This window comes from Notechis scutatus, chromosome 2 (genome assembly GCF_049901735.1).
Source record: "Notechis scutatus isolate UNSWTSFEM ecotype Mainland chromosome 2, rNotScu1.2, whole genome shotgun sequence".
NCBI classification, from domain to species: domain Eukaryota; kingdom Metazoa; phylum Chordata; class Lepidosauria; order Squamata; family Elapidae; genus Notechis; species Notechis scutatus.
In genome coordinates, this window is record NC_142010.1 from 234,650,225 (window position 1) to 234,674,509 (window position 24,285).

A 24,285-nucleotide genomic window follows, 5' to 3' on the forward strand; every position below is an offset into this window, starting at 1 on the left:
TTTACACACAGCCCAGCTCCGGAGGTGGGCGGCGGAGGAAACGTGCGGGGACCTCCCGTTGACTAGCAAGCCAGTCCGACAGCAGGCCGGCGCCACCACCGCTACCCCCGGGCGGTGGGCACCCGCGAGGTGACTCAACGTCAGGCTCTCTTCATTGCCTGCCAGCAGCCAGCGCTTCTTTCGCGGAAGACCGAGCGTGACGGTGCCACCCTTCCGTCCTGCCCCCAAATGCCTTCCCGAAACCCCCAACCACTGAGGGCCCCCCCGAGAGAAACTGCCACCCCCAGCAGCTCAGGTAAGGAAAAGTGGCGCTCCCTAAGGCAGAGGCGGTCGTCCAGGCTGAGCCCGAGGAGCCATAGCGGCGGAGAAAGGAAACGAAGGGGCTTTAAATATGTATGTATGTATGTATGTATGTATGTATGTATGTATGTATGTATGTATATTATTATTTATTATTATTATTTATTATTATTAATTATTATTATTCATTATTATTATTATATTATTTTATTATTATTACCTTGCTGAGGATTTCACAGAGCTCAACAGGCGTCCCCGACTCTGTCTCGGGATCTTCTTCTGAGCCGGAGGAATGCCAGCTTTGGTTGTCCGACATGGAGGCACTTCCCTCTCTGCTCTTTCGCCGAAACGCCGAGACCACCGGAGCTCGCTCTCTACCTGGTTTAAGACGCTTCGCTGCTCCGGAGCCGCTACTGTTGCTACGTCGTCCCAGCCTAAGCCACCTTCAGAGCCTTTCCGTCGGTCTGTCCCCTTCTGGCCACCGCCGGCACAGCAGCTCGCCGAGCTCCCCCACACCCTTCCGCGCACGCCGGTAGCCCTGACCATTAGAAGCTGCCTTTCAGCGGACCCAAGCGCGCGTCTTCTTCGCCTTCTCCTCTCAGATCAACTTTGTGGCGGCGGCTGTTGCTACTAGTACTACTACCTTCGCCGCCATCTTTCTCGCCACCCTCTTTTTTTTTTTTTTTTTTTTGCCAAGCCTTCTCACCAGACGGAGTAAGTCTTTAGAACGAGGGCATGCTGGGAGTTGTAGTCGACTGAAGGGGTTTGTCGGCGCACCGCCTCCTCGGAAAGCGGGCGGGGCGGCGGGCTTTAATCGTTCCTCCCCTTAAATTATCTGGGTTTCCTGGTTGTTGCATTGGGTTTGCTTCCGCAAAATACTGGTGTCGCTTCTTTTTTCTCTCTCTCTCTCTCTCTCTCTTTTTTTTTTTGAAAACACAATTGGTCGCCATCTTGGTGCGACTTAATTATTGCGGAAACGGGGGCTGGTGAAGCTTCTTGGGACTGAGGTGTGTTGGGGAGCTTATGGCTGCGTTGTATGTTATTAGGAAGGAACTGGTTTTGTGGGAGATTTTTTTTTAACCTTTGCATGGGTTTTAGATTTCCCCTTCTACGCCATCCTTATAAAGGGAATGATTTATATCCTTGCACCATTCTTACATATACACAAAGCGAAGAAAAGACAACGAGGGCTTTTTTTTTTCGTAACTGAAACTGCTACTTGATAAATTACTAGGTGGATGCATGTAGATCTCCTGGAAATATATGAAATGGGCAGGAAAAAAGCTACATGTGTTGCTAGGTCCAAACAGAGGGAGTCGAAATTGCAAAGTAATGCGAATTTACTCAAGAGGAGAAGTTCGTTTGAATTTAACAGGGCTTATAAAACATCTGAAATCTATAAAAGAATGTTACTGCGAGTCACAGAAGCTGATTTAGGGTTAATCTGTTGATCCTGTGGTTACTTTTTTGTGCATGGATAAGGCAGGGTTGAACATACTTCAGATTATAGAATTTGTTTATCATAAAATGGAATCTTGGAGAAACACTATGTTTAGAATTGAAACCTAGTTCTTTCACCCCAAGTCTGTCTTTATTACCATAAACATTATTTTGATAAAATAAATTTGGTTCCTGTTATTAAACAGAAATCAAAAATCCTTTTGATCTATAGTTTAAGATTCTATTAGTAACTTTGGTGCAGAGCACAGATGGTTAATGGAGAGTAACGATATATAATGCCTCTTGTTGCAGTAGCTGTCTTTTCACAAATACTTTGTCATCAGTGTGTTACGGATAAAGCACAAGGCTTATGTGACTGGTACTGCCAGGCACAACATCCAAAACTTACTGCAATGAAATTGTAACCCCTGTGAAATATGTGAAAATCTAAGCTTTTTTTCCTCCAAATCTTGTTGGGCTTGTTAGAGCCAAATAAAAGTACTCTGAAGACCTCCAATTCTCAGCAGTTTTCAGCTGTGGCCTGTATTTAATCAACGTGTATGCCTCCTCAAACACAGGCAATTCTAGGCAGTTTATATTAAGAACCATAAGATAAAAAATAAGCAAACTAAGACCAACAATACATTGATCATGATAATAAAAGTGATCTATTACCAATAACACAACTCACGCCTCAGGCCTGTTGAAAGAATTTTAAGATTTGCAAAAGCGTGCATAAAAGCGTGCATAAAAGGGGGCGTGCATAAAAGGGGGCGTGCATAAGCGCACCAACGTGCCTACCGTCCCTGTCCTATTGTTTCTCTTATTCTTTTATTTTCTTATATGTACCCATTTCATGTATTCACAACTATGTATACATTTATACTTATTATCTTGTAAACAATTGGCAAATAAATAAATAAATAAACAAACAAACAAACAAACAAACAAACAAACAATACAGTTGAGGCTATATAGCTCTAACCACAGAGCCTGTGAAAAAAATTTCAGAGAGATACTTTCCAGAATTCATTGGAGGTTTTAAGTACAGATAGTCCTCAACTTACAACAGTTCATTTAGTGACTGTTCAAAGTTACAATGCCAGTGAAAAAAGTGATTTATAACATTTTTCACATCATTGCAAGGATCCCCATGGTCACATGATCAAAATTCAGATCCTTGGCAACTGGTTCATATTTATGATGGTTGTGGTATCCTGGTGCCATGTGATCCCATTTTGTGATCTGACAAGCAAAATCAATGGGGAAACTAGATTCACTTAACAATTACAGTGATTCACTTATTAAGAAAGGTAGAATGATACAAAACTCAGTTTAACAACTGTCTTGCTTAGCAACAGAAAATATGGGCTCAATTGTCATAAGTTGACTATTTGTAAATCATCTTGAAGTGTTGATGCAACATTATTTAAAGGATTCATTGGCTGATTCAAAAAAAATTGCATGTATATGTAGCAGCTAATCCTAATGGAAGTAGATGCATGTGGTTGCTTTAAGATGTCAGGAAGGGTGGTTCAATCAACTAGTGTGCTTTGTGAAATAGATCCTTTAAATCAGGGGTGTCCAACCTTTCACCTTCCCTGGGCCACATTAGAAGATGAAAATTTGGTTTGGGCCGCACATAATTAAATTAAATAATTAATTAAATTAAATTAAATTAATAAAATAAAATAAAATTATTTATTATTAATTATTTATTAAAAATTATTTATTTTTATTTTATAATTTTCTGGCCAAATTTTGCAGGGTGGGGGGAGGGGGAAGAAAGCTCGCCCGCCTCGCGCCTACCTCTCCTCCTGCAAATTATTTATTTTTTATTAATTTTCCAGCCAAATTTTGCGGGGTGGGGGGAGGGGGAAAGAAAGCTCGCCCGCCTCACGCCTACCTCTCCTCCTGCAAATGCAGCAGCGGCGGTGGCGGGGGCAGAAGCAGCGGCGGCGGGGCAGAAGCAGCAGCGGCGACGGGGCAGAAGCAGCGGCGGCGGGGGCAGAAGCAGCAGTGGCGGCGGGGCAGAAGCAGCAGCGGTGGCGGCGGCAACAGCAGGAGGTGGCGGGCGGTACTTTTGGGCTGCGGCTGCCCGCCTTTTCTGTTGCTTGCCTCGCCCCGCCCGCGCCTGCCTCTCCTCCTCCTCCTCGCTGGATCTTTCATGAGGTTGGGGTGGGCGTGGGCACGCAGGCGACCGGGCGCTGGGACAAGCCTGCTTTAAATGCTTCCCACAGCCATACCATATCATGTCATATATGAGTAGTTTTAGCAAACTGCTGGGCTGTGGACTGGTACTGGTCTGCGGCTTGCCAGGAACTGAGCCGTGCAAGTGAATGAAGCCCCATCTGTGCATGCACAGGATCTAGGCAGCACCATATAGTAGGAACTATATCAGCTCTTGATCTCATTCCAGCAAAGTAGTACTTATTTATATGTTAAAAAAAAAGAAAATAAAAAAATATCTTATCTTGTTTTAGGAATAAGAACTAATGTGATGTGGTTTGACTACAGATTTTGAGGAAGTAAATATCAATTATATTTTTTGTGCTTTTGCAATTATCTTCAATCACTTTTATCCCTTGCAACAGCCTATCCTTTTCCATCTCTTTTTCTTCCTTATTGATCTCGGTTTTGTCCGTGCTTCAGCAGTTGCCTAAAATATCAATTCTATGCCTGGCTGCATTTGATAAACCCCTTAAAGGTATTGGCAAGTTGGTTTGAAAGTGTTCATTCCTGCCTTTAGGGAATTGGTGAGGTAGGTAGAAAACAAGTTGGCTGAGTTAAATTAAGTTTCAGGAGATGGTGCAGTTTCTCTGAAAACTGCAATCCATCATGGAACAATGCTCCAATAGCTTTGGCCACAAAGAAAAAAAAAATCCAACTGCAGCAATATTGTTTATGTTAGAGTTTCAAAGTCAATAGCATTAGTTTCAGTTAACACGCTTAAAAGATTATGTAGGACAAAATCTGCATACTTTTAAAGATTTATGTGTTTATTATATTTGAAATGTTCTTATCTACTGTACAACTGCAAATAAACATTACTGAAGACTTAATACAATTAGCCAGCAGCCTCCAGTGCCATTGATCGTGATATTTTTCTGGGCCATTTCAGGAATTGAGAGTAGAAAATATAGCACTAGACTGATTTTCCTCCTTTCCCTGGAGGTGGTTCTGCCTTAGGACTCTCCCCTGTCCTCGCTCTTATTTAACATCTACATGAAGCTGATAAAATAATAGATGAAATAATCAGATGACATGGCTGCAATATCACATCATTGATTATAGTTGGTCATATTCCCCTAGGCCAAAAAAAGTGATGCCATTAGGACCTTTCCCAGTGCCCAGAGACTATGGGGGTTTGGATAAGAGAGAATAGGCTTTAGTTCAATCATGGCAAGACTAGTTAGTGGCTGGGGGTTTTAAGGCCTCATGGCTCTGAAGATTTTGATGGTCACTGAGAATAATAAAGGTTTTGTTTTGATTTGGAGATTTTTCTATCAGTAACTCTTGCCTTGATTTACAACCACAATTGAGCCCAATGTTTATGTTGTTAAGTGAGTTTTGCCCCATTTTACGACTTTCTTGGCTCAGTTGTTAGGTGAATCACTGTACCTAGTAACCCAGTTATTAAGTGAACCTGGCTTTCCCATTGACTTTGCTTGTCAGAAGGTCATAAAAGGGGATCACATGACCTTGTGACACAGCAATGGTCATAAATATGAACCAATTGCCAAACATCTGGATTTCGATCACATGATCACGGGGCTTCTGCAAAGTTTGAACTGTGAAAAACGGTCATAAGTCGCTTTTTTCAGTGATATTGTAATTTTGAATGGCCACTAAAGGAACTGTTATAAGTCGAGGACTACCTGTATGCACTTTTACGATCAGTGTTGGTGTGCAATTTGGGGCTCTCCCTGGACTCACAATTGTTCAAAAAGCAGGTGATTGCTATGGCTATTTCTAGGCTCTCAAATTCCAATTGCATTGTTTCTTGATGCTTTCTTATAGTCATCTTATTCCAACAGTCCTTTAAACTTCATTGTTCCTTATAGCAGAACATTCATTTATTTCGTTATTGCCAGACATGAACTTAACTTTATTTTTCATGTCTTCAAAGGAGTCTAATTCCAAGTGGTGTCAGCTGTGATGCAGTAAAAATGAACTGTCATGACTGAAAAATACTAGCCCTGATGAATGTCAATCTGAAGCATAGTTAAAGTTTTGGACTATTTAATGCAAATTGTTGTTGGGATTTCTGCTTAACCAAGTCACAGGTATGATTGCACTAAAAATGGTTACAAAATTATTACAGTAAGTTAAGGCCCAAGATAAAGCAAGCTTTGTAAATCTTTTAACACAGGTAAGCTAATCACAACATATTTCTTCTGTATCTCTAGAAGCAGCAGGAGGTTGAAACTAACAAAACTAACAAAAAAAATTTTTTTTGTTCTAACATGAGTCTTCTAAATTGCAATCCAGTGATGGAAAGAAAAGATCCAATAGTACAAGAGGATTATACAGTATGAGGTGCTTGTAGACTCATGCCTAAATTCTTGGAATAGTTAGTCTTTGTATAGTGCAGGGGTGTCAAACTGAAGGCCTGTGGGCCAGATGCAGTCCACAGGGTGCTTAGAGCTGGCCGGTGGAGCCACCCTAGAAACAGTGAAGGACTGGCCTGCGGTGCCTCTGCCAATGAAAACGGAGCTCGGGAGGGGCACACACGGCCCTCCCAAGCTCAGTTTTCACTGGCAGAGCAGTTGGGCCACCACAGGTGCCCCTGACACGAGTGACGTTGAGCTGGCGACGCCCACCCTGGCCAAGGCCACCCAGCCTCCTGAGGTCAAACACAACCCTGATGCGGCCAAAATTGACACCCCTGGTATAATGGGATAAAACCTCTTTCATTACAGCTTCTTAGAATCCTTAAGAAAAGATCATTGTGAAGAATATAATGTATCTGAAAAATAAAATAATTCAGCAGAATAAATATTTTGAAATAATAACTAACCATAACTTGGCAATTATTTTCCTTAACAATCGAGTTGCTGGTTCCAAGCGTGGTTGCTAAATGAGGACTACCTGTAAACTATCATTTAAGTCATTTTGCTTTATGATAAAAAGTATGAAATCAATTATACAAATTAATTTTGCAGTCTAGCTGTCTAAAAATACGCCCAAATAAGACTGACTGACTTTTTTTTTTCAAATGTAGAGATTATCCAGATTATTGTGTACCAGAGAATTAGTAGTATTTTGTATTAGTAGTATTATGCCTATATATTTCCTATATTTCCTGTTTGAAATAATTTCTGTCCAAAAGAAAGACACCAAGTGGCCATATGTTAATATAGGTAGTCCTTGACTTACAACCACAATTGAGCTCAAAATTTCTTTTTTTTTTTTTTTAAAACAAGTTTTATTAATTTTTAAAACACACAAATTATCATTATTCATTACATGTTTAAACCTTTTTCCCTTGTAAATTTAACAAGTCAGATAAATTATGATTCTGTTTTAAACCATTTCCATATAATATACCAAAACCTCTTATTCAATTTCTCTTTACTTCTCTTTACTCTTATTCAATATCATTATTATTATTTCATCTGTTTCTTTCTGACTTAGTTACCATTATTCTCATTCTATATTTCTACAAGTTTTTACCAATTCTCTCCCCAAAAAAGACATATACACACAACACACAAAACATAAAAAAATATCTTTTTGGAAAGTAACTTGGACCCAGGTATCTCTCTCTTCATGGACTTCAATTATATTCATGCTCATCTTACATATCATTACTTATTTTATTTACCATTCTAAGCCTTCTATATTAACTTCTCCACATATTTCACACTTCTTAATTCTACCTTAATTAATCATCTTAGTTTAAATCATTATATTTGTATCTTTTGTCCATTTTTATCATCCCTTTGTCTCATCCCTTATGAAAAAAAGAAAATCAGTTTCTCCTGAAATCATTAATCAGAGTATGATGCCTTTCTATCTCCCCCCTAAGTTAATCAAATTAATCTTTAAAATAATATCTAATACCCAATCAGATTTTGCTTGGTACATTCTATCTAACTAATACATCCAACACAATTAAGTGCATAATTAGAGAATAAATCCAAATATTAAAAAGAAATACTATAATAAAAATTTTATAATAACATCAATACCATAATTTTATTAAACTCTTTAATTAAAACAATATTCTAAACCTCTCCTATTATTAAGTTTTAAAACCAATCATTTTTAAACATTTTAACATTTTAATCTCTTATCAACTCTTAAACCATTGCAATACTACCATCTCATCTTATGTACCTTGCAAAATCTTTTTTTTTTTAAAAAAAAATTATACTTTATCCATTATCCATAAAAAATTCCTTTTTTTCCATTTAATTTCAAAACGTTGTAGCTTTTCTCCACCTTTTCCCTTTCTTTCTTTTCCCAACAAACCTTTCTACCCCCCCTTCTTCTAGCCTCTGCCTTACCGGCTTCCCTTCTCTGTCGCATTTCTTTTCCCCTTTGTTTACAATCATCATATTGGTTTTGCACTTTATTTTTCCCTTTCTTAAATGTTTTTTTAGATCTTAAGTCCTTAAATCCTTTAGTTTTCTTCTTTTCTCTTCTTTTCTTTTCTTTCTCTCTTCCTTTTTTCTGGATCAAATTCTGAGATTCATTAAAGATGGCTCCTTCCTTTCTTTCTTGTTCCTCTGCTGTCTTCATCTGTTGTAATTTTTGTTGATAATTAGTAAGCGCCATTTCTAAGAAAAGGAAAGCTTCTTCCACACCATTTCTTAGTTCCTCAACAGAAAGAGCCATTATAAATCTTCTTTTCTTTTCTCCTTCTTTCTTCTTACAACAACCAGAATATTCAAAAGAAAATAAAAAGATAGAACAGTCCCAAAGTTATCAATCAGTCCAAACCAAGGCAGAGTTCTCACTTTCTCCTTCTGGGGTGATATCAATCAAAGAGAAAGAAAGTCCATAATCTGTTTAAAGTCTTGTTACAATATATTCTAGTCTTCAAATCCTTAAGGCATCTGCTCCAACAAATCTTAGCATACAAATATTTTCTTTTTAATCCTCTCTCTTCCCACTCATCGCTTAAAACCAATTTCCACCTAAAAATAGGTTTCTTAATATCCAGTTATTTATTCCGTGGGAAAAGAGGGAAAGCTATCCTTTCAGCACCTTCAAGCAGCCGCTTTTTTTCCTCTTCTGGCAGGTATTATTCAGAAAGTCATACTTTTCAGGAATTTTATTAAATATGTCTTAGAGTCCTAGGAGCCAAGAAAAACTTTCTCCTCTCAATCACTTTCTCCACTTCCTCCTGCGCATTCTTACCCGGCTGCCAGCTTCTTTGTGGCGGCCATTACGGACCGCCGCTACACCGTCCTGGGAAAAGGGGGTTCTGCCGGCCAGGGAGGGGGTCTGCAACACCCCAGTCCCTTCTCCGGATCCCCCTACCTTCAGCTGCCCCTGCAGGGCAGCCTAGCTCCGTACCCGGCTGGGTCGGAGCCCCAAAAACGCTAGGCGCGGCAGGGATCGCGCAGCCGCAAATCCCTGCCGCTCGCGAAGCCGACAAACCGGAAGCTGTCCTATTGAGCTCAAAATTTCTATTGTTAAGTGAGACATTGGTAAAGTGAGTTTTGTTCCATTTTACAACCTTACTTGCCACAGTTGTTAAGTGAATCACTGCAGTTGATAAATTAGTAACCTGGTTGTTAAGTGAATTTGGCTTCCCCATTGATTCTGCTTGTCAGAAAGTCACAAAAGGTGATTACATGACCCTGGGACATAGCAACAGTCATAAATATGAACCAGTTGCCAAGCATCTGAATTTTGATCACATGATCATGGGGATGCTGCAAAGGTCATAACTGAAAAACGGTCATAAGTAAACATTTTTCAATGCCGTTGTAACTTTGAACGTCAGTAAATGAACTGTTGTAAGTCAAGGACTGCCTGTATTATATTTTGTGTATTACATTTCAATTAGATGAATCCATCTTTCCAAAAAAATACCCCACAGACACAATAGAATGAAGTAGTTTTTGTTGAATTATAATTGTAAATATTTAGAAATATATATAGCGATGCCAAATTTTTATTTATTTGTATCCCGCCTTTATTTTTACAAATAACTCAAGGCACTGAACATATCCAACATGTATGTTTCCTATTTCCCCACATCAACTCTGTGAGGTGGGAGTGTGTGTGATTAGCCAAAGATCATTTAGCTTCTATTCATGACTAAAGTTAATCTATTCATATTGTGTTGATACTGGTTCTTTCTATGTCCTTTTATTGTTGTTTTTATTTTTTACAAATCATTATAAACATATTTATTATATACATATATTTAAAACAACAAAAAAATGCCAACATTAAACCTTCTAGTTATAAGAGAGAATTCTAAAGCCTCCTAATGCTGCTGGCTTCTTATCTATCTGAAGATAATTTAACCAAAAACATTGCTACTTTCCACTAGTTTGGCAAATGATATTGCAACTACTAAGATAAATTAATGAGAGATAATAAATGAAAATAAGGTATATGCACACTTTTCTCAGGTTCTCATCTGAATTTATTTCTGTTATAAAAAAATAATGTCACATTGTTGGGTTCATGTGTTACGTTCTGTTACGTTAATGATGTGAGACTATCAGCAATAGACTCTAAAACTATGCAGTTTTTCTTTTTCAGGGTAATAACTGATAAACTGTTTGCTTGGTTTTGTACAATGGAAAATGCAAACCAAGATAATGCTTCTTCCAGAGAAGGGTTACTTCTTAGGATGGGTCTTAATGATAACAAAGCTGGAATGCAAGGGCTGGATAAAGAGAAGATCAACAAAATCATAATGGAAGCCTCCAAGGTTTGTTTGTATCAGTTTTTAAAAAGTGAACAAATGTTGTAGTTATTCACACTGGTTTTGTTCAGTAAAAAAATGTAGGTTATCTATTATCATGATATAGGTAATAGATGTCATTACAATTAATGTTAAAATTAAATCTATAAAGTTACTGCACATACCTACATGAGTTTGCTTCATATCTTATCTTTTTCACTGTAGCGGTAAGCTTGTATTCAAGAACAATCATATTTTAATCTTTGTGCTCAGCCAACTTTAGACACAACTAATAATAGTGTATTTCAGTATCATTCAGAATCAGTGGGACAGTTTAAATAACTGGTTTAAGACTGCAATCTTCTGGTCAATACCTAAATATTGGTACATATATATCCTCCTGAAGGTACAGGTCTAATTCATTTAATAATTGATTCTTCTGAAGTCTTTTATTTGTTTATATTCTTTTATCTTTTTTATTAGGTATGAAATGTATTAACCAAAATATTGCACAAAATATTTATATGTCTAAATATATACTATATTTTTTGCTCCATAAGATGCACCCCCCCCCCAAAAGTGGGTGGAAATGTCTGTGCATCGGTGCTGGTCCTTTGGTGAATAGCAGCCAGGTTGCGGTGGCAGGGTCCTTTTACAGTACTGAACCCTGCCTCTTCTGTCTTTGTCATTGCCTGTCTCTTCTATCTCTTCCGCAGTGCAGGAGTCAATAGGCAGAGCTGGCGCATGACAGGACACCTATCTGTGGTCCTCTCAGGCTCCGACTGATTTTTTCTCTTGTTTTCCTCCTCTAAGCCTAGATGTGTCTTATGGTCATGTGCATCTTATAATGCGAAAAATATGGTACATTCTGACACAGTTCAGTGTACCTATTTAATTTTGTTATTTGGTGATTCCTATTTTCTTCCAGGCTCTAAGGAATGCCTCTTTACTAGTGAATATAACAAACTTGGAGATCAAAGTCCTTTGTAGGTGCTCTTCTAATAACCTTCACAACTTAAATATAATTAAATTGATAAGTAACAGGCTTAAATATTTTTAATCTCTTTGGCAGGGTTCTAGGTTTTATGAAAATGAACTTAAGAAAGACCAACAAGTTAATAAACGGATTGAAAAAATGCTGAAACTAAAAAGTAAAATCACAGATCAACAGATTTTGAAAGCACAATTGCAGGTAATTTCATTAAGAATCTTAAAAAGATCAGCCAGGTAAGAAAAAAGATGGAAAGTTTATTCCATTTAACTTAACTCCATTTTGCGTAGGTTTGCTTGATTTAATCTGAAATAACTAGTACTGTATATCATAGGGCTTAGAATACAAAGGAAGTCCATGATGTCAGCCTCACATTAGCATGCTGTTAAGATAACCTTTAATGTAAAGCTTGCTATTTAAGTCAATGTAAGTCACAAAGTAAGGCTCAGAGGCTAAGATGCTGAGCTTGTCAATCAGAAAGGTCAACAGTTTGGCGGTTCAAATCCCTAGCGCCACATAACAGAGTGAGTTCCTGTTATTTGTCCCAGCTTCTGCCAACCTAGCAGTTCGAAAGCATGTAAAAATGCAAGTAGAAAAATAGGGACCACTTTGGTGGGAAGGTAACAGCGTTCAGTGCACCTTCGGCATTCAGTCATGACGGCCACATGACCACGGAGATGTCTTCGGACAGCTCTGGCTCTTCGGCTTTGTAACGGAGATGAGCATCATCCCCTAGAGCCAGAAATGACTAGCACATATGGGTGAGGGGAACTTTTACCTTTACCTTAAGTCACTTTGGTTTGTGACTTACTCTGAAACCTGCTAATCATCTTTGTCTAAAGTCTAGAAGCTCTGGCTTTCTGTTGTAGTGCTTAAACTAGTGTTTCTAGGGCTCCTGACTGTCAACTTTTAAAGCCCCAGAATAAGCTATTACATTTCTATATAATAGATAATATATAGATAATCTTTATTCACAAAACCATGGTCTTAGTTTTAAATACATCCCCAGTGTTTCCAAGAAGTAAATTTATGTGGGCAGTTTCTCAAAGTTGTATGATTATGGTAGGTTTTACTAGTATCCTATGTATATAAAAATGTTACATTGTTTTGAAATTAAATGTTGGATGTTTCTACATCAGTGAGGGAAAGGCATGTATTTTTCATCAATTACATGGTATTTCAAAACACAGAAAGCTCTTAGAAAAAAGGCTTGGCAGCAGTTAATTGTGATTATAGTAGAGCTTCATGTGAGTTACACGTATTTCTTGTTTACTCACATACAAAGAACAGCATTGCGGACATTAAACAAATTAAATGGGAGAGCCATAAAGATAATCACAGCATAATTACTGCATTAAACATGTCACTTGCTCATGCCACAGCAAATCATTTTGGAGCCTCTTTGAAATGATGCGTACTGTATAATGACTGGTTCATGTGACAATTTATGTTACCTAGGATACAAATTAAAAATTATTGTCCAAATTATTCCACATTATTGCAGACAGAAGACTTTGAAGTAATAAAAGGGACCATGTAACAGTGTTGATACTGTGTGTATGTATATACTTTATGAAACAATTCTGAAGTAATTTCTAGTTATTTTTATAAACTTATCCAACTTTGAGTAAGAGAAAAGAGTCTGTCTTTATTCAGTTTTGTATATCTATTTATAAACAGGTGGATAAACTTGCAATTGAATTGGATCAGAATCGTGACCTTAGTTGTACTATTGTACACATTGACATGGATGCCTTTTATGCAGCTGTAGAAATGAGAGACAATCCTGAATTAAAGGATAAGCCCATAGCAGTGGGTTCACTGAGTATGCTGGTAAGAAGAAATACACTATTTACATACTTGCACAGAAAACACAAACATGATTTTTCATTGTATACAAGTTCCTTGTTTCTAAATGTGTGATAATAAGGGAAGCAAAATAAAAATTATTTTTGCAAGGACTGTACAAATATTTTTTTAGATTAATATTCTGCTTTTCCTGTTCTTGTTCATGGCTTGGTGCTATGGTTTTAGATAAATAGTTCTTTGGTTTAACTTACAACATGGTAGCACAAATATGTTTTGTGTGACTGTAGTGTAACCCTAGAACTATTGATGCTGATCAGCAGTTTCCTGGGAGATTTCCCTATCCTCCCTAAAGAGCTGGGAATTGAATATTTGATATTTGCATGAAGAGTATATACAGGTAGTTTTGATTTAAAGTTGCAAATTGGGACCATAAACTCTGACATTAAGAGACGTGGTCATCAATAAAAAAAAACGTGATACGCCACAGCTTAGCAATTGCAGTTTAAGTTGCCATTATTAAACGAGGACCATGTGGGCATTATGTGAGGGCCTCACATGACTGCGATTTCCTACTGGCTTTCCCATTGACTTTGCTTGTAGGAAGCCAGTAGGGAAGGTTGCAAATTGTAACTGCAGGGAAACTGATGTCTGCTAGTATGAGGTCCAGTTGGAACTACACCTGTTCAGTGCCATCATAAGTTTGTATGGATGCTGAACTACTGGTCATTAAATGAGGAGCACCTGTACTCCATCACAAACTACAAGCAACTCAAATGAAAAGTATATTCTGACTTGGTCTTCATTATAAGAAAAGTAAAGTATTGTATAGAAGAGGAACTGAAGCAACAAAATAAAGGACAAGTGTTTACCATTTTGGTACAATTCGTTATGGTTTGAACAATGTTCCCCTCAATCAATTTTATCTTCTCTTACCATTCTCAACCTCTGCAATCCCAGAGCATTTTAATAATTTACTCTGAAGAGCTGGGATCTCCTTTGCGATACAAAAATATGCTTAGGGATACAAGACAGAAAATATATTGCTGCCTCTCATTTTTCTTTTGATAGAAACCTTTGGTGGCTCGTCACAGTTCTTAAACATTTCCAATGTATTTTCACTGAAATCAAGCTTTTGTATAAATGAATATTACCCTAAATAACTATCTCATCACAAAGCGCTTCACAAAGTGGTATTTCTTTACAAAATCTCTCAAACTGAATGATCACTGACCCCTTTTCTGCTGTTTAGATTCTTTGCCATTTTTGCCTTCCAAACATTAAGATTAATCAAAATATAAATCCATATTGTTGCCTACTTTCACACTGAGATGACTGTAATTAATACTACAATATTTCTAATGTGGTTTTATAGCACAACACACATACAAACACTTTGTTAAGCAGTCACAATCAAAATATTGATTAGCAAAATATAAGTTTCATATGTGTTCAAATCACCGCATACAGTTACTTTCTCAGCCTTTGAGATGTTCCTTTGTATTAGTTTGCTTCAAATTTTTGAAGCCTTGCAGGCCGAAAGTGCGCAGCCCCCGCTTTGGCGCTGCAGGGCTGTGCTAACCTTATGCGGGGCTGCGCTTTCGGCCTGCAAGGCATGGCCAGCAGGAGGAGGCACTGCCGCCACATAAGGTAAGAGCAGCTGGCGATAGTGCTGGAAGCCAGGCCGAGTGGGACAAGTCCCTGACGGGTGGAGCACGCGGGCTGGGCTGCTGCTGCGCCTGCTCGTGCCCAAAATGGAGCATTGGTCAAAGGGCAGTGCGCCAGCAGCAGGCTGGGCAGCTTGCTCCTTTGCAGTTGTGCCGGAGGCGTCTCTTCCAAGCCCTGCTCTGGCTGCCCGAGGGGACGCGGATGGAGTCCGTTTTAAGGTCAGCTCCCACGCCCTTGCCAGCGCTGTGGCGGGGAAGGGGGGAGCTGGTGCCCTTTGCATAGATGGGAAAGCAGAGGCATCAGCCTCTTGGTGCAGCCCGTCTTTCCTGCTCAAGAGCCCCTGGGCCGCCCGACCGAAGCAGCACGTTTTGTGGTACCCTTGCCGGAGAAAGTGGACTGGTGATCCGGAGGAGAACCAGGGCTGTGGGGCATCGGTAGACTAAAACGCGCCAAGGAGTTGGGAGACTTTGGTTAAGATTTTCCTGCAAAAAAAAAAAAAATAGTACCAGATGCGTTCCTGGGACAAGGAGAAGGACTCAAGGCTGGATTCCTAGGCTAAGCGAGGCTGCGCGTGGGGTGCTCCCTTTGGCCGCTAAAGAAATGGCCTGGTGGCTAGGCGAGGCATGTGGGGGGAAAATTAATACACCCTCGAAAAGACGGCCTAGCCATTTCTTCGGGGGTAAAAAAAAAAAGGCCCAGCCTTATTTTCTGAGAAACACGGTAGTTATGATGGAATGTAATAGTCTGAATTCCCAGAAAGGAGGGGTTGCATTTCAGAGGAATAAAAGGCAGCTCAGTCCAGATATTTTTTGGGGAAAGAGTGTGAAGACAGACCTTTCCTAATAGTTCTTGGAGTATATGATAGATGCAGATGTTAGAATGCTTTAGTTTGGGAAGATTCTGTCTGTACGTGTGGAATAATGAAGAACTCAGCTTGGAAGAATCACTATGTGTCTTTCTTGGTTCCCTGGGCCTGATATTGGCTGATGCTTCATTGCCTAAAAGAGATGTATAACTACTAAATCAAATGTTATCTATCTTGATCACTTCTTTTTTCCTGGATGAACGAAACTCATCTATTAAAGTCTTGAACAACTTGTTGAGAAATAATCAAGGTAGATAAAATCTAGCATCCCTTACTGAACTGTTGCGGATAAGAAACAAATGATGAGATTTTTGGATTTTGTTTTTAGTAAGAGATGAAGTATGGGGTGAAAAGTATATGCTATAATGTAAGAGATGGTGATAAATCAATTACAGTAGTTCTCGATTTATGACCGGTGATTTAATAACCATTCGTAATTACAATGGCCTTGGAAAAGGTACTTTACAGCTCATCAAACATTTCTATCCTTTGTAAAACCTTGCATGCTCTGCTGTTGTCACATGACCACATTTCGAGCCCTTGGCAACTTTGCACTTAATGACCAGTTGCTAAGTACCCTTACAAATCATTGTTATATGCAATCTTCTCTGCCTGCTTCCCCAGAAAGTCAATGGGGAAGCCCGCAGGGAAGATTGCAAGCAGAAGGGATGGAAGGAAACCTCTTGGCTGGATCCAGTCCTACAGGTATGTACAGAGCTGTGTGCAAAGTTGCCACAGTCCTGGACTCTTTCAACCTATCTAATTAACCTAAACAAACCTAACATTCAACCTGCTTCCCAGCCAGCCACGCAGAATCCCTCCATTATCTCCAGGAGCCAGCAGTATACAATTTACCTTTCTGAAAATGGGCACTATTCTTGCAGTCGTCAAATCTTCCTTAAATCATAGAACCATATGGCTTGAAGGGATCTGGAAAATCTTCTAGTGATCTAGTCCAACCCCCTGCCCAAGGCACAAATCCTTATACCATCCCAAACAAATGATTGTCCAATCTTTTATTGAAAACCCCCAGTGATGGAACATCCATAACTCCAGGAGGCAAATTGAATTGCCTGAATTCATAAATGAATTGTTCTCACTGTCAGGAAATTCCTCCTTAGTTCCATGTTGGATCTCCCTTTAATAGGCTTCTACCCATTGCTTCTTGTCCTGACCTCAGGGGCTATGGAGAATAAATTGACCCCCTCTTCCCTGGGACAGCCCTTCAGATATTGGAATATAGTTATCATGTCACTCCTAAGCCTTCTGTTTGTTTGTTAGCCTAAATATACCTAGTTCCCTTAGCCATTCATCATACGATTTAGCCTTCAGACTCCTTATCTTTGTTGCTCTTCTGTGTACTCTTTCCAGGATCACAGCATCTTTTTTGCATTGTGACCAGAAGTGGATGCAAATAGCAGTTTTGGACTATATTGCCTTTTTTGTAGCTGCAGCACACTCTGCTGGCTCATATTCAAGTGGTAGCCCACCAGGACACTTAGATCCTTTTCTTGACACTACTGTTGAACCAGGTGCTGCCTATTCTGTACCTGTGTATTTGGTTTTTCCTGCCTAAGTGCATGACCTTACTTTCTTTACCACTGCATCTTGCCATTGGGATAGGGCCCAATGCGCAAGACTGACAAGATCCTTCTAAATCGTGAGTCTATTTTCCGACGTTTTAGCAATTCCACCCAGCTTGGTGTAATTTGCAAATATGATGAGCATCCCTTCAATCACATCATCAATCCCTCCACCCTTAAAACAGAATCTCTTTAAAATGGAATGGTTTTCTAATCAGAGTTGATTTCACGGTAGAAGCTAATTTCCATGTTTAAGTAGTACTTGAATTGATGATCGTTACATTTTCCTAACAGCTTTATAATCTAGTTGTAATACAATCCATTTTAAAAAGCTTTTTTTAAAAAATAATAATCATGGTTTTGTCTTTTTTAAGTCAACTTCAAATTACCATGCTAGAAGATATGGGGTACGTGCAGCTATGCCTGGATTTATTGCAAAGAAACTTTGTCCACATCTTATTATAGTACCATTAAACTTTAAGAAATATGAAGAAGTAAGTAAACAGGTATGTGATTCATTTGCATAGCTGAATGCATATTAGTTTAATTATTTTAATTTGTCTACAGTTCACCTAAAATTAAAAATTATGTTGCACTTTTCCCATTATTCCATATACTATTAGCTTTGTTTCCCATAATTAATAAATTATATGGTTGGATGTAATTTTTTTTTTGTATTTTGCATTATGCTAACAAGTTGTTGCAGGTTTCCAGAGAATAATTATACTTTCTGTTCATGTGTGATTGAAGCATAGTCTGGAGCCACTGTAATAATATTGCTTTGCTCTGCATTCAGACTGAGATCATTCTGTCATTTTGGGGAACGTGTCTTAGCGCTGAGTTAAGTCCCCTTCTGATAATAGTATGGCTACATCATCACTGCTACAAATTTCTTACCTGCAGAAAGTTTGACACTCTGATTTGAAGTGACATAGGATTCGTGTCCATTTTAGCATGCTGATACCCAAAACAATGCCGGTCAGTCTTCACTATGACATCAAGTTTATTATGGTTCATGGTTCTGACATCTCATAAAAATTGTGTTCATATCTTTGTAGCACTGAATCATGAGTATACATTCCCACAATGTATCTTTAGCATCATTAAGAAATACAGTCTGTTTTATTATGTGCTGTTAAAAGGTGAGACAAAATAAAGTAACTGAGATACCCATCCCTGAAAGCAGCCAGTTTGAATGTCTTTATAGGGAGACATTTTTGTCTTAAAACATTTTAACTAACCATTTTTATTAGATTCCCTCATTTTATTACATTAAGAACAAGTTTTTCTTGTTAATAGCATGCCTTCAGTGAAATTTGATCAAGATGTTATAGTTAGCAGGGAGTGGAATCAAAAATGCTAATTAATGATTGACCTTCCTCCCTGATGTATGATTGATTCATGATGTATACCAAATGATACGGTACCGATATAGGTAGTTCATTAAGTGACCTTTCAAAGTAAGGTCAAGTATAAGTCAAAAAAGTGACATGACCATTTTTCACACTTAGCAGCATCCCAATGGTCATGGGATCAAAATTCAGATGCTTGGCAACTGGTTCATACTTATGACCATTACTGTGTCCCATGGTCATGTGATTAACCTTTTGCAACCTTTTCACAAGCAAAGTCAATGGAGAATCCAAATTCACCGGGTTACTAATTTATCAGCAGTAGTGTTTCACTCAAAACTGTGGCAAGAAAGATCATAAAATGGGGCAAAACTCACTTAACAAATCCTCACTTAACAATAGAAATTTTGGGCTCAATTGTCGTAATTCGAGGACTACCTATACTGATTAGATGCATAGTATATATTTAAAACATAATAGCACAACTTTGTATTTATATTTCTCAAGATTAGGGAAATACTAGCTGAATATGATCCTCAATTCATGCCCATGGGCCTTGATGAAGCCTACTTGAACATAACAGAGTATTTAGAAGAACAGAACCAGTGCTGTAAAAGAAAACATCTCAGTACATCCAAGTCTGGTCTAAATGGTATGTAATTATCAAGAGTTATCAGGTCAGAATAAAATGTTATGTTGATTTTATGTCTGTGATCTAGTAAACCTGGAAACTGACACACGAATATTTTAAGTTTTAATATTTGCTTTCATTTATTTTGAATTCATTTCATGCCAAGGCAAAAGATAGTGATAAGATCTTAATCTAGAACTGTGATGGTGAACCTATGGCACATATGCCAGAAGTGGCACACAGAGCCATTTCCGCTGGCACACAAGGTGTTGCCCAGAATAGATCCACTGCACATGCACACATGTCTCCCACCAGCCAGATGATTGTCGGGTATCTGCCATGCATGCATAGGGGGACGGGGGCACGCGAGGTGGGGTCACACATGCATGTGCAGTGGCATGCAGGGTGCACACCAGGGGAGTCGCATGTGCATGCGCAGAGGGGTATGGTGCGCGGGGGACGCGTGTGCATGTGCAGGGAGCGGGTGGTATCGCGCACATTGCATTATGGGTGCAGGCACACGTGGACACATGCGTGCACTTTTGGCACACGGTGACGAAAAAGTTAGCCATCACTGATCCAGAATTTTAAACGTATTCTGAACACTTATTAAAGGTAAGAGTCCTCATTTCAACGGGAGAAAGTTTTCCTGTGCTGGTTGTTAACTTGGGCCAATGATTTAGTCAGGGAAAAGAATTGTGATCCTAAACTGGATTTTTTATTTTTTTTCCTCATCTTAAGAAGAAAATCCTAAAAATCTTATTATTTTACTATAATTTTAGATTGAACTGTTGGTTGGGATTGAGTCAGCAGAGTTAAGCTTCAATATTGCATTCTAACCGCTATGCCCCCATGGCTTTTTCTTTCTTTTCCTCCATGGGAGATGACCCTGCAGCAGTAACAATGAGAATACTGCCTTTTCTTAAAAGCAACATATGCAACCATCTTGCTAAATAAGTAATTTTGAAGTCTAAAGCAGCTGTCCCCAACCTTTTTGCCACCAGGGACTGGTTTTGTGAATTGCTCGCCTCCAGGTGTGCAATTTTTCCATGCATTGGGGAGAGTGGGGTTACAGTTTCGCTTGTTCACCTGCCGCTCATCTCCAGGTGTGTAGCCCATATCATGGACTGATACTGGTCCTTCGTCAGGGGACCCATGGTCTAAAGCTGTTGCTATTATTAGCTTTACAAGATAATTTGAAATGACTGGTTTGCTTACGATATTCTAATTTTTTAATTATTTTTTAAAAAAACAAGGAAAACAGAATATATCTGATGAATCAAACTTGAGTGAAGATATGCATTCCTGTTCACCAGTATTGTTTGACAGTGACACTTTGATTGATAAGCAGACTATTCAGCCACCTTTGCCCGTGAAAGAACAGCAATGCCAACAGTCAAGAGTTCAGTTAAAGTCAGTTGTCTTGGAAACATCAGCTGAGGAAGTTGTAAATGAAATTCGTTTGAGAATTGAACAAAAAACTGGGATGACTGCCAGCGCTGGTAAATACATTTTTATTGTTTTTAACACTGACAATTCTAGAATAACTCTGTACATATTTACTGTAAGTATGTTAATAAAATATCTGCCGTATTGATTGATTAGAGTTGTATCTGTGATTCTTTGCTGCTTTATACTTATCCATGTATATTAATACCAATCAAAATGTGCAAAGCTGAATAATTATGTTTTACTTCTCATGTGTAGTGTGTTCTAGATTTTATTTCACTTATGTGGCTCCTGTCTATATAAGGTTGTACAACTTATTGGATATGTGCATTGTCTTGGTCCCAGTGCAAATACTGACCATCAAATTATGATTCTGGACTCCATCATTCACAGAATTTGTGCATTTGTATATGACAACAAAATTGCTTTCAGACTGATGCTCCCTGTTAAGTTGTTGTTTAACCAATGTTGTTTTACAATGTTGTTTTGGGGAGAAAGATGACTTTATACCTGGAAGGTTATGTTCACAACTAACAAAGATACAATTATGTAATTTTCATAGATATTACTCAAATATTCTCCCATTCACTACTGCATTGGGCGACAACCAAAGATTGTTAAGACTTACTCCCTCAATTACTTACTCACCTAATCTTTCCACCTACCTTCTCTTCAACATAAATTATATCTATTGCCTTGATTTTTATCTGGAGGCTGGCTGCAATTAGTGACAATGACTCAGATATTAGTAAGAATTAGCCTTGATTTTTTCTGAATAAATATAATAATTTGGGTGTAATCAAAAGATGTGAATGTATTGTTTATATTTAGGAAAAGATCTATAATAATTAAGGGAAAGACATTTGTTCTACATTGTTTGTAGGCAAAATTTGGAACCAGCAATTATATAATGGCCAAATAACTGCTGATTACTTTTTTTGCGGGGGCGGGGGGGACAGTCCTTTGTACAGGATTTAATTGTTTCATACTAGAAGAGTTATGAATACAAAAATAAAAACTGGTTATAGAAGACTGTATCTTAGAAAACACTAATAACTAATGGTCCTTTAAAAAGCTAAAGAATACAATGTTGAAAGGAACTTTGGAAGTCATCCAACTCCATGACAGATGTTCAACCTCTGCTTAAATTCTTTCAATGAAGAACCCATTACTCTTTAAATGTTTTCATCTTTTCTACCTTCTGGAATAACTGAGGTCTGGAAATCAGTCTGAATTGGTCTGAAATTATAGCTTTTTCTATTCTGTTAATGGATATGATTAAGAGCTAACCCAAATAAAAGTATTTAAAATGAAAAGAGATAAACACTCATGAGAGACTTAATGCTATTTAAATAGCACACATTTTAATGTAAAACAAATAAATAATGAACCTGAATATTTTCCAAACATAGCTCAGAGTATGTATCTGGAAAGGTCTACAATGGTCTGTTCAGATGAAGTTAAATAATATTGCAGATAAAGAAATCAAGAATGAAGTCAATTTCCCTCTTTCTTTTCCTTTTTTCTCAGTCATTTTTTCTTTCAGTCCAGGTAGATCCTTCCCAAAGAAGCAGTTTATGTGAGCTTAAGACCGAGAAGGCAACCAAGCAAGTTTTGAGAGCTTGAGGCAGAGAAGGCAAGCAAGCATATGGAAGTTTATAGGAAAGCCCTAAGCAACTTAGATAGGAAAGTGCAATTGGTGCTCAAAATCCTTAGTATTCATGCAAACTAAATGGGATGAGAGCAGCTATGACTGATGAGGAAAGAGATTTTGAGGTAGTGATAAACAGTTTTATCAAGATGTCAACACAGTATACATTCATTCATGTTAGAGATAATTAGAAATGGTATTAAAAATAGAAATGCCAATATATTAACACATTTATTAAAATCAGTGGTGTGAGTGCATCTGAATATTGTATGCAGTTCTAGTCACTGTACCTTAAAAAAAGATATGATGGAATTATGCAAAATGCTGAAAGAGATTAAGACATAGTAAAATTAAAAAAAATTGAGAGGGAAGATTTACACTAACACTATTCTTTCTTCTTCATGTTTTCTGTCCGTGCAAATGAACTTCGCTTTTAGGAGAATCTTAAGAACTCCATCCCATTTCAGTCATCCATTTGTTTCAGTTCATTCAGTCTTCCTGCATATATTTGTTTCATGTTTCAATCCTCATACTGTCTATATTAGTGTTTTGTGTTGAAGTACAAACTTCCTAAAGTTGCCAACTTTGAAAAGCCCTGCTCTCAAATCACTCCTTTTATTCCTTTCATATTGGTCACTCATTTTTTTTAATTTAACCCACATTCGTAGTTGATAAGAGGCAGGTGACAAAATGTTGGCTTGGAAATTTTCTATTCTAGAGGCACTAGCTTACATTTTTTAACACACTTGAGATAAAACTAGGTATTGGTTGTGCTTGTGGTATACTGGCCAAAATATTACAGAACTATCCAATATTATGACTGATATTATGACCTTATATTAACATGGAATACTGAATGAGATGTAGTAATGACAGTTTGGTAACCTAGCCTCTACTTTGCATAACCAAAAAGTGATATATTTTTAATCTTATTTCCCTGTGAAATAGCATTTTGTGGAATGGTACCTATTATGGAGCCATTTCAAGATTGGGCACCCATAATGCCTATGTTTTGATGGCACCCGTGACCCTGCCACAAAAGTATTCTTTATATTCAATTTTCATCTCAAATCTGGATTGCTTTGACTCTTACATAACATGTAATTGAAGCTGGAAAGTGATAATTCTTTTGATTTTTTTTTTCATTTAATTGTAGGCATTGCTCCAAACATGATGTTGGCAAAAATGTGCAGTGATAAAAATAAACCTAATGGCCAATATAGAATCCCTCCAGAAAGAGATGCTGTGATGGACTTCATCAAAAATTTAGCTATTAGAAAGGTGAAAAAAATTGATTTATTTAGTGTTGCTACTTTTATGAATATTGCGTTCAGGAAATAGTTACTGTCTTTTGGTGTCTAATTTTCTTATCAACATTTTATCTTCTATATCTCCCACTGTAAAATATTACACTGCTCTCTATGGTCATGTGACTGCCTTGGGGCATTTAGTAACCATCTCACATTTACAACTTGTTGCAGTGTCCTGTAGTCACATGACCATGATTTGTGACTTTTCTGTCAGTTACCAGCAAAAAAATGCCCATTCAGGAGGGTAGATTGAGATTTACAACCACATGTTTCATGTAATGACTGTGTAATTTGCTTGATGATCGCTCTAACAACTGGTCAAAAAATCAGTTTGAAAAAAAATCAAATGCCTCAGTTCATAGTG

At 38.1% G+C, this 24,285-nt stretch overlaps 2 protein-coding genes across 3 annotated transcripts in view; one reads left to right on the plus strand and one right to left on the minus strand.

Annotated features, from left to right (window-relative positions):
- Nucleotides 1-968, minus strand: part of CERT1 (ceramide transporter 1) — a 73,567-nt gene extending 72,599 nt beyond the window's left edge. For both annotated transcript variants that reach the window (XM_087958273.1, XM_087958272.1), the window contains exon 1: nucleotides 521-968. In XM_087958273.1, coding sequence (XP_087814399.1) covers nucleotides 521-616 — 96 coding nt within the window. In that variant the 5' untranslated portion in view covers nucleotides 617-968. The remainder of the gene's footprint in view (nucleotides 1-520) is intronic.
- Nucleotides 969-1,206: 238 nt separating this feature from the next.
- The window catches only part of POLK (DNA polymerase kappa), a 31,771-nt gene continuing 8,692 nt past the window's right edge, over nucleotides 1,207-24,285 (plus strand). Inside the window, exons 1-9 of the mRNA XM_087958274.1 lie at nucleotides 1,207-1,307; nucleotides 5,870-6,026; nucleotides 10,471-10,642; nucleotides 11,688-11,807; nucleotides 13,287-13,439; nucleotides 17,903-18,034; nucleotides 19,388-19,532; nucleotides 20,768-21,013; nucleotides 23,768-23,892. Coding sequence (XP_087814400.1) covers nucleotides 10,508-10,642; nucleotides 11,688-11,807; nucleotides 13,287-13,439; nucleotides 17,903-18,034; nucleotides 19,388-19,532; nucleotides 20,768-21,013; nucleotides 23,768-23,892 — 1,056 coding nt within the window. The 5' untranslated portion in view covers nucleotides 1,207-1,307; nucleotides 5,870-6,026; nucleotides 10,471-10,507. The remainder of the gene's footprint in view (nucleotides 1,308-5,869; nucleotides 6,027-10,470; nucleotides 10,643-11,687; nucleotides 11,808-13,286; nucleotides 13,440-17,902; nucleotides 18,035-19,387; nucleotides 19,533-20,767; nucleotides 21,014-23,767; nucleotides 23,893-24,285) is intronic.